The sequence below is a fragment of the Ceratotherium simum genome, chromosome 6 (genome assembly GCF_057802395.1).
Source record: "Ceratotherium simum simum isolate JZ-2026a chromosome 6, ASM5780239v1, whole genome shotgun sequence".
Taxonomy (NCBI): domain Eukaryota; kingdom Metazoa; phylum Chordata; class Mammalia; order Perissodactyla; family Rhinocerotidae; genus Ceratotherium; species Ceratotherium simum.
In genome coordinates, this window is record NC_141905.1 from 73,178,746 (window position 1) to 73,192,980 (window position 14,235).

Genomic DNA, 14,235 nt, shown 5'->3' on the forward strand with positions numbered 1-14,235 from the left:
ATTGATAACCAGGCAAAAGTTGATCTTCTTTTCTAGGAAGAAAAAATCAGATCCTTATCTGCCTCCCTGGTGTTAGAGAAGCAGGCCTTGTTTCTCCATACCTGGGCAGGAGCATCATGGTGCTCTGAGGCCCTAGGTCAGCACCCTGGAGGAGTCTGGCTCCGACCTCCACCTGCTCCAACTTGCTGAGGAGTTAGAGACCATTCTTCACTAGTAAGGATACAATATTAGTATCCTAGGGCTGCCCTAGCAAATTACTACAAACTGGATAGCTTAGACAACAGAAATTTATTCTCTCATAGTTCTAGAGTCCAGAAGTTCAAAATCATGGTGCAGGCAGAGCCATGCTCTTGCTGAAGGCTCTAGGAGAGGATCCTTCCTTGGCTCTTCCAGCTTCTGGAGCTCCTGGAGCTCCTGGCATTCCTTGGTTTGTGGCAACACAACTCTAATCTCTGCCTCTGTCTTCTCTGAGTGTATCTCTGCGTCTTCTCCTTTTCAGTCTCACATAAGGACCCCCATCATTAGATTTCTGGCCCTCTCAAATCTAGGATGATTTCATCTTTAGATCTTTGCCTTAACTACATCTGCAAACACCCTTATTCCAAATAAGGTCACATTCTGAGGTCTGGGGGACATTATTTCAACTGACTGCAGATGCTTTCACATGTAAGGGTTCAAAAATAAAAACAACTGCCTTTATGTAAAAGAAGAGTTTGCGATCATAACTCCTGGCTTCCTTGTTCTCATTGCCCCTCCAGCCAGGCCCTGAAGACAGTCACTAATTTCCCTGGAGTGACTGCCTCAATAGAAAACTTAAGACTGGAGTTGTTTATACTCACCCTCCTAGCAAACAATAGACTGAAGAAACAGTGAGCACACTGGAAAAAAAAGTTGTTTGGTACAGGATTTCTAGGCCATTTTTTTCAACATTCAGAGGTTTCGCAAGGTTTTGAGTGGAGAAGGGGAGGAGAATAGATGCCAGTGGATTGTTTTTCCTTTAAGCAACCCAGCACCTGACAGGTTCTCTCCCATATCAGGCTTCTTTCTTTAAATGGAGACAATCTCCTTGCAAATGAGGTGACATGTGAGCGGCTTCTGGTGGAACCTATTCAGAGGGCTGGACGCCCTGCTGTGCTGACGGAAGATATCAGGATCTCCTAGGGAGTCCTCTGGGGACTGTAGCCCTCTCTGCAAGGGCAGACTTCCTAGGCCTCATCTGACTTCTGGTCCCATGAATTGGGGTGACAGTGAGTGACAAAGCCTGGCGATGGGTGTTTGATTAGTCACAGACCAGCTCCACTCTTGACCCGAAACCATGCACTGTGGGGTTCCCAAACTTGCTTGATCATCAGAATCACCAGGAAACTTTTAAATTTTGTTTTAAGATACAGCTTCCCAGCTCCCACCCCAGAACTACCGAATCAGAATCTCCTTGTGGACTGAAGCATGAGCTTTGCATTCACACCTGGGCTCAGTCTTGTCTCCTCCCCCAACTCCTCCTGTGAGCTTGGGCAAGTCACGCAACCTCTCATCTGTGTATCAGGGGCAACAACACTTACCCAGGTTGCTTGTGCAAGTCCTGCATTCAGGGGAAGCCATTTGATTAAAATAATGATTAATAAATATCAGCAATTTACTCTGAGTTGTCTGAAACACCCTGTTTTTATGTGGAGGAGGGGAGTAATCATTTTCTTTAAAAACAAAACCAAACAAGAGAATCTGGCTGACTCTTGCTCTGATCTGCTGGGAATGTGACTGCCCATCAACACTTCCTAACTTCTCATTAAGAAGCATATGTTTTGAGACAATAGCAGGAACCAAAGAACGTACCCTTTCTGTGCCAGCATCCTTCCAGTTTAAAAGAAAATGCTGTTATTCATGGCCAGCCTCCACCTGGCTGAGACAGGCTGGTATTTGTCTTTGCAAAGATGGTCCTTCTGGTAAATCTTCAGAAAACCTCGTGCTAATGTGGAGACCCCAGAGAGCTGTGATGGCCTTAGGAGGAATGTGGCTTTTGGACTTGATGGCAGGGGGTTAGAATTCACCCACTTGCCAGTGGGCTTCTCCCAGTCCTGGGTTTACCCTTCGCAGATTAAGTGCGATAACCTACACAGAGTATTCAGCCCAGCACCTGGCACTCCAGAAGCCCTCAAAGAATGCCACCACACCACCATCATACCATCCTTTACTATCATCTGAACCCACATCCCTCGAGCCCGATTCCCAAACTCCGGGTCTCGAAGCTGCCCAAGGCTCTGCCCTGCCTCCAGGCCCCTCAGGATGTTCTGCGAGGGCCCACCAGTAACACAGCTAAGGGCAAAGCAGAAACAGCCTCTGCTTTGGATGGAGATTTTCCTAAGGCAATTTTTCTTTTTATCTGACGGGAAGGGCTGAGTTAAGAGGCTGCAGCAGGGGGACAACGCAAATAAATACAGAAAAACCTCTCCAGGGGCTGCTATTGTGCTTAGTACAATGGCAGGCTCTGGAGAGCATTTTTATCCAGTTGAGACTGGAAAGTAAAATAAACGTGGTCATATTACACCCTCCTCCAGAGCCCCAACTTGCTACAGCCTTCCCGAGTGCCACAGGAGTGAAGGGGCACTTTTGTCAGAGTCCTGGCCTGGTGTGAGGGAGAACCTACAGGGCGGAGGCAGGTCCTCAAGGTTGGGTCGGGATTCCCAGAAGCTTTGGGCACTCGTCCCCTGACCACCCTGGGCTTTCTTAAAAGCTGCCAGCACCAAGTCCCCACCCTTCCCAGGACTTTCCGGCTAACAATAAGCCACGGCCAGCAGGGCAGGGCTGGCGACACACCCAGGCTGTTGGGCTCTGAGGGGAAGAGAAGCCCCCTCCCGCAATGGGGAGCAGGGGCTGCATAGGACTGGTGGCTTTCTGGAGCGGAGGAAATGTCCCCAAATACTGTAAGGATTGGCAGCTCAGCCTTTGCTGCCTTTGATGGCTTTGAAGTGAGTCATACAATTGGAAAGATCTTGCTGGAACCAAAGCCATCTTGAGTCTCAGCTCTTTTGCAGCTGGCGTTTCTAGGCATCCCTCGAGAGTAGGCCAGGGAAATCCTCCCAACCCAGGAAACGGGGGAGCCCAATGGCTCTAAAACCCCTCAGAAAGAGCCGAGCCCCAACCTGGTACCTTTGGATGCTTCCATTTTGAGCAGCCTGCCACCCTGGCTGCCGCAGTGCCCGGGGGGTGCCTGAGCTTCTGCATGACACTTGCCCACATGCCGAGCTTGGAACTGGGGAGCCTGGGTTTGAATCTCAGCCCCACCACTCGGTAGGCAGATCTTGTGTAAGACACTTGGTCTCAATTCTAAAATAGAAATGATGTCAGGAGCTTTGTGAAATCAACCACGTGATATGCTTAGCTCAGGACTGGGCAAGTGAGTCCTTATTAGATGACAGTAATTTTACTAATAAAAGCTAATGTTTGAGTGCTCATTTTGTATCACGCTGGGTCCTGTTCTACATGATTCTCACAATAACCCTTTGAGGTAGGTATTATTATTCCTATTTTATAGAAGTGGAAATTGAGGCTTAGAGAAGTTAAGCAAATTGTCACTAGTTACACAGCTAATTATTGACGGAGCTAGACTCAAACCCAGGCAGTTTGATGCTATAGCCTGCACTCAGCTGCCATGTAATACTGTTATTACTACTACTTGGCACATCTTCAGGGGACCTCGATCTTAGACTATTATTGGACAAAGAGAGTGCTGTTATTGAAGCATATAAAAGAAGTTGTGGGCTTGTTTTAATGCTGGAGTATTCATATAAAGACTAGAGGGGGAAAAAAGCCCAAACAAAAACTAAAATTCTCGAATGATTAAGCTATTTAAAATAGTATAGACCTCATCCAAGTACCAGAACCCTCATCACCTCCCACCATCTGTTAATATAATGCTTTCCTGTGCTTCCTATGTTTCTGCCTTACTTCATTTGGCCTCACAACCCCCTAAGAGAGCCAGAGAAGGTATTCATTCCTAATAGTCCGATCGGGAAACTGAGGCTCAGGGAGCTTACGGGGTTCTTCAAGTCTAAGTGGCTAATTACTCTTAATAAAGATCACTAAAGTTTCTCGAGCAATTTCTGTGTGCTAAGTACAATACTGTGCTCAACATGTGTTATCATAACAGCAACAATGTTTGATGGGTATCATTACCTTGTCCATTTTGAAGATGAACAAATTGAGGCCTAGAGGGGCTAAATAACTCGCCCTAAGACACACAGCTAGTGAGTACCCCCAACTGTTGTCCATAACCCTGCCGTGGTGGTAGTGATGGGGCTCACGGCCAGACTGAAGGGAACTGGCCAGTCTCACACTGAGAACCTGCTTTGTGCAGTGCGCCCGGGGAGATTCAGAAGGTGGGAGACACAGTCCTTGCCTTCAAAAGCTCAGAGGCAGTGGAACGCAGAGGAAAACAGCACAGGATTTGAAGTGGGACAGACCTGGGTAATCCCAGCTCTGCTGCTCACTAGCTGCGTGATTAGGCATGTTTAATCAGCCTCCGAGCTCTGGTTCCTCACCTGTAGAGTAGAGCTACAATTATCTGTCTTGCAGGACTGTCATGAGGGCTATAGCTAACACAAAGCCTGGCACTCAATATAAAGATCTCACTACAACTAAACTGAGCAGAAAAACATGCAAAGCCAGCAGTACCAGGCAACACTTGAAAAGTGTCAAATGTGATGCTCCACCATAGGTATGCAAAGAATTTACTGGGAAGGTTGGGTTGGGCCCATCAAGACAGGCTTTTGAGAGGGTGTGAACTCAGGCTTGTCTTTGATTTAGGGCAAATGGAGCCCATGGGAAATTCACATGGTAACTCCAAGAGCTATGGGCAACTGATTTCAAATAGTCAACATTGCCATTACCTCCTGTCCCTGGGGCCAGATCTTCTCTGCTCTCCACCTCCTTGAAGAACTAGACATTGTACAGAAGAAATGTCATTGGCAAAGCTACAGAGGCAGGAGAGGGCATGGGGTGTTCAAGGAACTCACAGTGGTTTGGAAGAGCTGGAGGGCAAGGTTAAAAGGTGGGGCATTGTGGGAGGGGAAGCCAAGTGGTGGGCGAGGCAAGGCCCGCTCATGAAGGGCCTTGGATTCCCCACATAGGCTTTTGAGCTTTGCTGTGAGTGTGTGAGGGCTAACCACCGCAGTGAGGCACAGAGTCAACTTTCAATGAAATGGTGATTAATAGTGGCAAACGCCACAGAGAGCACAAGATGACTGAAGATAAATAGTGGCTGTGGTAATTATGGACCAAAGTGGTGATGCTGGGGTGGGTGGAGGCCAAAATGAGTAGAGCTCAGACCTCTAGCGGGGGCCTCCTGACCTGTTCTACAGTAGTGAACTAAGGTATGCCAACTGTCTTGAGAACAACCTCAGTTTCCAGCTTCCAGTTGTGGGTCCACCTGAATGCTAGTGCTACTGGCCCCTGGACAGGTGTTACGGACTGCATGTTTGTGTTCCCCCAAAATTCATATGTCAAAACCCTAACCTAACCCCCAAGAGGAAGGTATTAGGAGGAAGGGCTTTTGGGAGGGAACGAGATCATGAGGATGGAGCCCTCATGATGGGATTAGTCCCTTATAAGAGGAACGTGAGAGCTTACTTCCTCTCTCTGCTCTCCACCATGTGAGGACAAAAGACGACGACGGTGGTCTACAAACTCCAACAGGCTCTCACCAGACACTGGATCTGCCAGCACCTTGATGTTGGACTTCCCGGCCTCCAGAACTGTGAGAAATAAATGTTTGCTGTTCAAGCCACCCAGTCTATGGTATTCTGTTATATATGCCCAAACTGATGAAGACAACCGGCTTGATAGACAAACAGTAAAAGGCTGTGGTGGGAGTAGGCCATCTTGAGTATAAATAGATCCTTGCATTTTCTGGCAAGCCCGAAATCTTGGCAGTAAAGATGACAAGTAAGTTGAAACCTGGAAGATTTTCTTCACTGAAAATTTAATAATGCAGGGGAGGTCCAAGATTTGAAAGATGTTGCCCCCCATCGCATTCTAGTTTCTTAGTAAAATGGCCCACACTCACGCCAGTTCAGAAGCTCCTGTCCTCACACCTCCTCACATACCCAACCTTGTCTAAATGATGAGATTGTGTCACAAACAAAATCAAACACCAGCTAGACCAGACACTGCAACAGCTCTGTTAAGTTTTTTTTTTCTTTAGTCGACTTGGTCAATATGGTCTGGAGTATTGGACAGTCCCGGAATATACCATTGCTATTTGTTGAATTTCCCCCTCTAACCAGCCTTCCTGATAAAAATGCCTCTCTAAGCCTTCAAGGTTTGATTCTGATTGTGTGTTGGTTTTGGAAGTTGGGCTGGTACTTTTTCAAATGTGACAGACCTTTAAAAGGAGCAGGAGAACAAGAAAGAAAACACGGTGTGGAGGCATTTACGAATAAAGCACACAGTTTATTCACTGAGTTGTGAGTACAACAGTGACGCAGAGCGTGGCACAGAGGGGCGGCAGGCGCTGCCTGCAACAGGAGCGCAGGGCAGGTCGGAATCGAGAAGCACAGCGACACAGGGCCAGCTGGCAGCCTCCACCTCTGCGTGCTAGCACGCGGTACTTGGGGCACAGACGGACACCCACTCACTTCCACGGGGACACGACACATCTTTTAAACAGCGGTTCTTCCCGATATTTGCTTTCATAGCCTGAAAGGGGAGGGAGGGCAGGAAGAACTGTATATGTCTTCCAACACTTGGGAAAAAATGCCATAAACCCAACTTAAAATGAAAGAACCGCGAGAGCTTCGATGCGGGATTGTCGGCAACTCACAGAAACCACACACATTTATTACTGGACGGGTCTGTACATAAAACCCCAAAGAACATCAATTTTGTGGACATTCGTTTTCTCTTCCATAAAGAAACAAATGCCTATACAATCATTAAGTGGCTCATCGCCTTTCTGAATGTTAGTGTATACAGTATTGTCTCCTTCTGCCTTTGGTGAAGGGGCTCAGAAAGGGTCTCATGGGATCTTCATTCTTGGGAAGAGACATTTTTGGGAAGAATTTTATTTATAACAATCACCACTCAATTACACTAAGCATCAGAAAATGTTGGATTTGTTTAATTTTGCTGTGTACACATACATCATCTAGAAAGCTTTTTCAGCTTAAACTGATCATCTCCCCCTTTCTTTTTGAGTTTGCCACGCATTAAACTTGCCCAAATAAAAACACAAAAATCCATATGCAAAGCATATCAGTCACCATCTCCCCACTGCTTCCTGGGCAGCAAATGGAAAGACAGTCATTTTCTTAAAATGCCAAAGTAAAAGTTTCTCTTTCTTTTCATTACAACACAGTTGGGTAGTTCCCTTAATGTACTCTAAAGTGGTGCCATTGCAAATCTCAAGCCTAAAACAACCTCTTTTGCTGAACAGAACATTATTCAGAAGGGAGCACTAATGACTGAGTTTTAGGGCATACTGACAAACACTTGGTTTGTAAAAGAAAGTAATTTTATAAATCAAATAAAATCAAAGTTGGCTTAGGAAGTAGATTAAACAGTGAGCAGAAACACAGAAGAGGTAAAAACTGAGCTGGCTTCAGAGGACGCAGAATTCATTTTCCTTCCACCATCTTTCGAGACAGTCAGAAAGAGGGCTCTGTGAGCCTACAGCCTGGAGGGGTCACCTGCCCCTTCAACACGCAGGAGAATGGAAGAATGCTAATACCAAGTTTGCTTCGAAGAGTTTTTAGAAAGACCTACCTAGTCAAAAGTGGTGAATTTGAATTTTTTAAACTTGCAAAAGCGTATATACTTTATATAATCAGCTGAGAAGCAATTCTTTAGAAAAAGGTGTTTGTTTTAAAGTGTAAAGAAATTAGGTGAAAGTTTTATAAACATTTCCAGCAAGGCTTCTCCAAGTGGAGTTGATCGACAAAACCAGATTAGGGGATGAGAATTGAAATGAGTTGCTCCAGCCTCACCTCAGAAGAGGAAACTCAGCTTGGAAACAAGAGAATTGGGAGAAGGGGGAGAGACTAGAGGACATGACAGATAAAAGCTACTTTTTTTTTTTGCACCTTTTTACCCATTAACCCTAGCTTTTCTGTTCAAGGTTTCAGAGAACAGTTTAACTATTGAAGAAGTCACATTAAGAATGTTTCATAACTAACCCAAACCAAAATATGGATGCATAGCCAGCTGTCCGAGTTTCCAAATGCGCTTTATGTCTCATCATAAATCACACAGGAAGACTAAATGGCATCCTGGCTTTTCTGGAAGAAACTTCAAAGGAAGCACTGACTTCCATATTGCCATAGAGGCCTCCTTGACTTCATGCAATCAGCGTATGCTTAAAGAATCACAAGTCCAACGCTCAAAAATGTAGCCCTTTATGTATGTACTGGGGAAGCTTGCCACGTGCATAATCCCTTTCCTAGAGCGAACAATCCCTGTTAATTTGTGTTAACAACTAGAATTTTTACATAAAGTACAGGGCAGGGATCAAGCAGAGAATGCTGATTTCCCATGCAGTGGCCTGGACATTTTGGGGACAAGCATGCCCAGTTTAACAAAATGCATAGGGCATGGTAGCCCATATATTAGATTTGGCAGTTTGGAGAAACAGATTGCTCCATGACCCATCCCTCCAGAGGGAGCCTTCTGCTGGGGAGTGGAGTTGAGGAGCCCACTCTGCACTGCAGTTTCCAATGCCCCCTCCCCAGGGCACAACACCGTTCTGCTTGCAGACAGGAGGCAACTGATGTTTTCTGGCAATGCATATTTGCATCGTGTAGTTTAAATTTGCTAATACACTTGATATGGAAAGAAGCTCCCCCCGCCCCCATGCTGTATGCAGAACTGAATTCAAAAGATACAAGAAAAATCGAGTTTCATTAGTGCGAGCAGATTTGGGGTTCAGTTCTTTAACTACTGCTGCAATTTTTCTTACACTGACATTTGATCTGCAGGTGCATCAACCAATGAAAATATTGAGGGTTCTTTATTATCCCCATAATGAAGAAAATCTCTCTGCCAGCCTAGCGCTGGGACCCATCTGGCCATCCTTGTCATTGATTGTGGCAGAGAAACACTGGGAATACACCATAGTCCCCACCCCTCACACTTTGCCAGAGCAAAGCAAGGACTAAGGGGCACTGGCATCGTGATAAAGCTCCCAGCATAGGAAAGGACAGAGAGAAGATGAGACAGCGGAAATCTCGGATGAAGCAAGAGGCAACTGATATATGAAGGGGCGACACTGTAAGGAAGAGCTGGTCTCCTCAGGTCTGCCCCGTCAGAGCTGTTTGCAAAATATGTTAGTAGGTCAAACACACACACACACACACACAAGCGAATTTGTGAGAAAAGTCCTCAAACATTCAGTGCCTAGCACTGAAAGGACAGGCAAATTCAGATGCCTCCAGGAAGAGCGCAGGAGAACACCACAAAGCGATTACAGTACTCACTTCACATCACCCAGCTGATGGAGTGTGTCACAAGGTTGGGGTCTACAGCACAGGTTCAGAAACTATTCTGCTTGCTTTTTACCATTGGTGTCGTCTATTAACATCCTAATCCTTGGTGCCAGTGGGAAGAATTTCTGAGCTTTTATTATCAGCGGCATAGGCAGCTGAATTTACACGTTTTCTCCTTTGGCTTTAGAACCAAGCTTAAATTCCTAAGCAGAGCCCCAAAGCAGGAAAATACATGTGACCCGACCTCCCGTGTGTGGAGGTGGCGATCCTCTCCCTCATCCAACTCATGGCCCACTTAAGTCATAGCCTGAGGCTTCCAGGAATCATGATCTGGTCCTAGATGCAAGTTTTGGTGAAATCCTAGGCTCCCATTTGAATCTTATGTTGCCAAGTTTGAGGACTCTGGTAAGATGCTCTGATCCCCATACACAGCCCGACCCTAGGTCTGTGGTCTTCAGTCTGATGCTGACCTGAGCTACATCAGTCATGGAGTACGCTGGCCTCCAGGCACCAACACCCCCCCATGAAGGACATGGTGTCGGGGATACAGTTTGGCCTCACTCTTGATCTCTGAGGCAGGCGCACCTGTGCACACGTCCCTTAGAAGCTGCAGCACAGTGGGACAAGCATTCAAGCAGAAATGAAATTAAAAAGCACATGCAGACTCACAAAACCACCCTGGGTGAGTGAAAACACACACACACATCCATACACACAAACCATGAAGTCCCCAGTGCTGGGCCAGAAGGAAAGCTGCAAAGGCCAAATTAAATCAGTCTGAGGCAATCTATCTTGGAGTCGCAGAGATTTAAAATGGAAAAACAGGCCTTTCCTTAGCCTACTACAGAAAAGATCTTAAAAAAAAACAAAACCAGCGTGGACTGGATCTGAATCAGAGGATGCCAGATATAGAGCAGGGGTGCTGGTGGAAGAACTCGCACTGAGAGGACACAGAACTTTTTTTTTTGGCTACAGTGCTATGGCCCGTGGGCTAAAATCATCTAACAGCATGCAACTGGGCCAATCTGGAGACAACTCTTCCCTTTCCTTTTTCTGCAAAGGGAGCCCGAAACAGCTCCCGTTCTTGGTGGGGAGGAAGAAGGAAGCACACTATCTGATGCAGAAAGAGAGTTAAGGGAGGTTTTCTTTTCATTCCTTTTCCTTCTCTTTCTCTTAAAAAAATTTCTTTTTTAATAATAGCTAAGTACTTTGCCAACCAGGTCCTAGCAAACAGTAGAGAACAACGAGCTTGTCAGAAATTGCTCTGGCTGCTATTCAGCCTGCTCAGACAGAGCTGCCGGGTTCCCCGACTCGGATTTCCATCCTGCTGGGGCGCAGGCAGGGCTGCATGAGGCCAGTGAGGAACGGCGTGTGCAAAACGGCTGCTACCACATGGAGATGTCCCTCAGGCTCTTCCTTCTTAGCCACAGTGCTACATAATAAATATATTCATACTTTGGAATTATTACAACTGCTTTTTTTCCATGCGGCATCCTAAGGGCACTTGCTGGCTCTTATCCATACAGTCAGCACTACTGTTGGACAACAGTTAAAAGAAGACAAAAGAAGTAGCTCCTGTTGTATACATAAGGTGATGTAAAAAGGTCACATGTGAACACGACTGTCAAGTGCGGGAACATAGAAATTTGTACCCCATTGCTTCTCGGCAAGTGTTGCCGTGGGTCAGCTCAATATTTGGCTCACCGGTATTTCAATCAGATTCTCCCTTTCTGTTGTTGCTGAGGGACAGTGGTTTGCAAATTCTCCAATCAACTTTGGGCCTTAATACAGCATCCTGTGATCCTGTGCGTCACGCCATTGTCAGTCCTTTCGCTAACTGCTGTCTACGTGTGTGACTCAGAAGAGTTTTGCTTTCTTCTTCATGTCGTTGCGTCTCCAAAGAGGTAACTTGTCAAACTCCTGTATGGACATGCCAAAGATTTCCCGAAACACTTCTGGGGCTAAGTGGCGCTGTGATGGGGAAAAGAACAGTGGTCAGTCCTGATGGCCACACGGATAGCCTTGAGAGTTGCTCTCTAGTTTACAAGTAATCATTTTGAAGAGCAAGGCAGAGTGACGGAAGAGGAGTTCACCTCTGAGGCCTGTTAGCAGACACTGGACCCAATGGTTCCTCACCTGGTCCGGCCAGGTGAGGCGCCCTCCCCACCAAACAAAAGAGCTGGCAGAGTATTAATGATTAGTATAATGACATGGAATGGTGCTGGGACATAGGAAGGGGATGCTGGAGGCAACTCCAGGTCAGGTCCTTGGGATATTGACAAGGTGCAGGGAAAATGGACCATAGCAATAAGAAAGCCAGAGAGACTTCCAGGGTGGTCCTTGGGGAGCCCTGGGGCTTCCTCCTGTTTTAGCAACAGGAGTTCAGGTGGATGCCCTGTCTACTGAGGAGAACCTTCCATCTGTCGTCCCTCCTAGAAAAGTTCTCTTAGGATACCGAAGCCTTTATTCTCTGTGCCAGGCTGACCTCGCGTACAAAGGTGCTGCCTTTGTGAGGGAAAAGTAACGATTCTTCATGAGACTGGCAACCAGAGCTTTTCTTAATTAAAATCATCCAGATGGAAAAACACAATGTTCAGTCTTCCATGTCTAAGGAGGTCTAGGGTATGTGTATCCAGATAACCCTTCAACAAGGAATGTGGAAACAGCCAAGAGAGAACCTTGTCCAGTGCAAACCTCTTTACTGAGAGCTCCTTCCCCTCTCTCAACAGACTCAGCTCAGGCTCTGGGAAAGATAAGGATCTGGGGATATCTGAAGAGGGATGGAGACCTCACTCTGCATCACCAGCCACAGTTATGGCAACGTCAAGTTCCCAAAGAAAATGACTAAAATCATACTGTATTCTCCTGGGTCATTCTGGATTTTACCACACATTTTTATGCTGATCTCTTAAGGGTAAATTTGGGTTTTTCTTCAGTTATCTTAGTTCTACCTACAACATGAGGTTGATTCTTTTTCTTTTTTGTCTTCATTAAAACATTTCTTAGGGGAAAGTTGGGGGAAATGCACAGGGATTTGCAGTTGGGACTGGATTATTATTATTTTTTTTTTACCTCCAGCCTGGTTCTGTCCACGTCTCTTAGGATTTTGTTGCGCCCTCTGTTGGTCACCATAAGCATTTCATATGGAAATATCTGAGGAGCAAAGAAAAGCATCTCTTCTAGAACACTTCTGTCCGTTTTATTAACAAGAAGAATCTACCTAAAATCTAGTACTCCCAAGATAGAACTTCTAGAGATTATAATTAGAGCATCTGAGTGATGAGTGTTCCTCCCTCAAGACCAGCTGAAGTTTAAGTTTCCAGTGGACAGGTTTTTATACATTCCCAATTCCCCACCAGCATCTCATGTAGCACTGTGCCTTTGGAGGGCTTTGTTAAGCGAAAGAATACAAACTTACTATGTATTAGGGATGAAGATAAAAATTGGAAGAGAACTGAAATTCAGGGACACATTTTATCTTTACATGATGCTGTTATATGGCAGGCTACTTTTGTGCAAGGTTCAACAATCTTGTTCCATGACCGGCTCATGAATCCATGGAGCCAGGCAGGCCCAGAAGCAGTGTTCTGGTAGATAATATACTGAAATAAGCCCCAGTTATGGGTACCAGGGAGCACAGCCCTTGAACACCTCTGGAGGTACAGGATGTTCTGGAGTTAGGGCGACCCAAACTAAGGAGGTTCCTCAGATGCAAGACTTTCAGTGCTAAAACTGGGGAAGTCCTGGGAAAACTGGGATGTGTTGGTCACCCTATCTGGTCTGTAGCTACTCCACTTAGCACTGGGCATGCCTTACAGTGCTCATGGCAGGGGCCAAGTTAATACTGAGGTCATTGGAGAGACGTGAAGGTCCTTCACTGTGAACACACAGCACCACATCCAGGGAGGGCTTGAACCTGCTGACGCGGTGTGACAAAACCAGCAGAACAGCCAGGTGCTTTATGACATGGCTCGCTAATGCACCAGCCAAGTGGGCATCAAGACTCTGAGAATGGTGAAGAGATAGGAAACCAGATCTTTTTAGGGTTACGCCCCAGCTTGTCATCCCTATATGAGGGGCACCAGTTGTACTTGCCTTTGGTTCCAACATGTTGGGCATAGACACTCCTCGGTCCATTCTCATTGCAGGCATGTGGCCATCTGGAAGGGTCTGCAACAGAAAAGCTGGGTCAGGGAGGAGCACATGACAGCGTGAGGGGCTGAGGGGAGAACTCTGCGGGCTCCCAAACCTCCCTGTTTGGGTCTTAAACCTCATCACCACTTTATACATGTGTCATCTTCATCACCAAGGAATTTTCAAAATGAGATCCTTGCTGAATATGAGCAGGAATACTGCTATTCTATAATCAAGTTGGGGAAACAGCTTACCTTAATAGCTATTGACTAATCTCTGAATTTAGGCTCCATGCATGAAAGTATATGATACATCAAAAAAAAAAAAAAAAAGCCAAGTCTATGATTGTTATTTTATTTTAATCTTAGTTTTCTTTGCATTTTGTTTCCTTTTCTCATTCTCCATCATAATTTTACCAGGCTTAGGTTCTAGGGAAAAAGGAATAGCACCAGAGCAGCTCTTTCCTATTGGCCAGACAGAAGTTCCTTTTCATTCGGGACCATGCAAAGGAGGGGAGGACCTAAAATACTGAGTGGTTATAACTAAAAGAAAAAAAACTGCACATGGGTAGACCCTTAATGCCAGTCCACTTCCATCCCAGAGAGGACTCTCCAAGGCCAGAGAAGAGAGT

At 46.0% G+C, this 14,235-nt stretch overlaps 1 protein-coding gene across 1 annotated transcript in view; it reads right to left on the minus strand.

Moving 5' to 3' along the window:
* Nucleotides 1–6,423: 6,423 nt before the first annotated feature.
* Nucleotides 6,424–14,235, minus strand: part of ABLIM1 (actin binding LIM protein 1) — a 293,279-nt gene continuing 285,467 nt past the window's right edge. Inside the window, exons 23-25 of the mRNA XM_087432660.1 lie at nucleotides 13,566–13,640; nucleotides 12,543–12,623; nucleotides 6,424–11,441 (exon numbers count right to left, since the gene is read on the minus strand). Of these exons, the coding sequence (XP_087288786.1) occupies nucleotides 11,328–11,441; nucleotides 12,543–12,623; nucleotides 13,566–13,640 (270 nt within the window). The 3' untranslated portion in view covers nucleotides 6,424–11,327. The remainder of the gene's footprint in view (nucleotides 11,442–12,542; nucleotides 12,624–13,565; nucleotides 13,641–14,235) is intronic.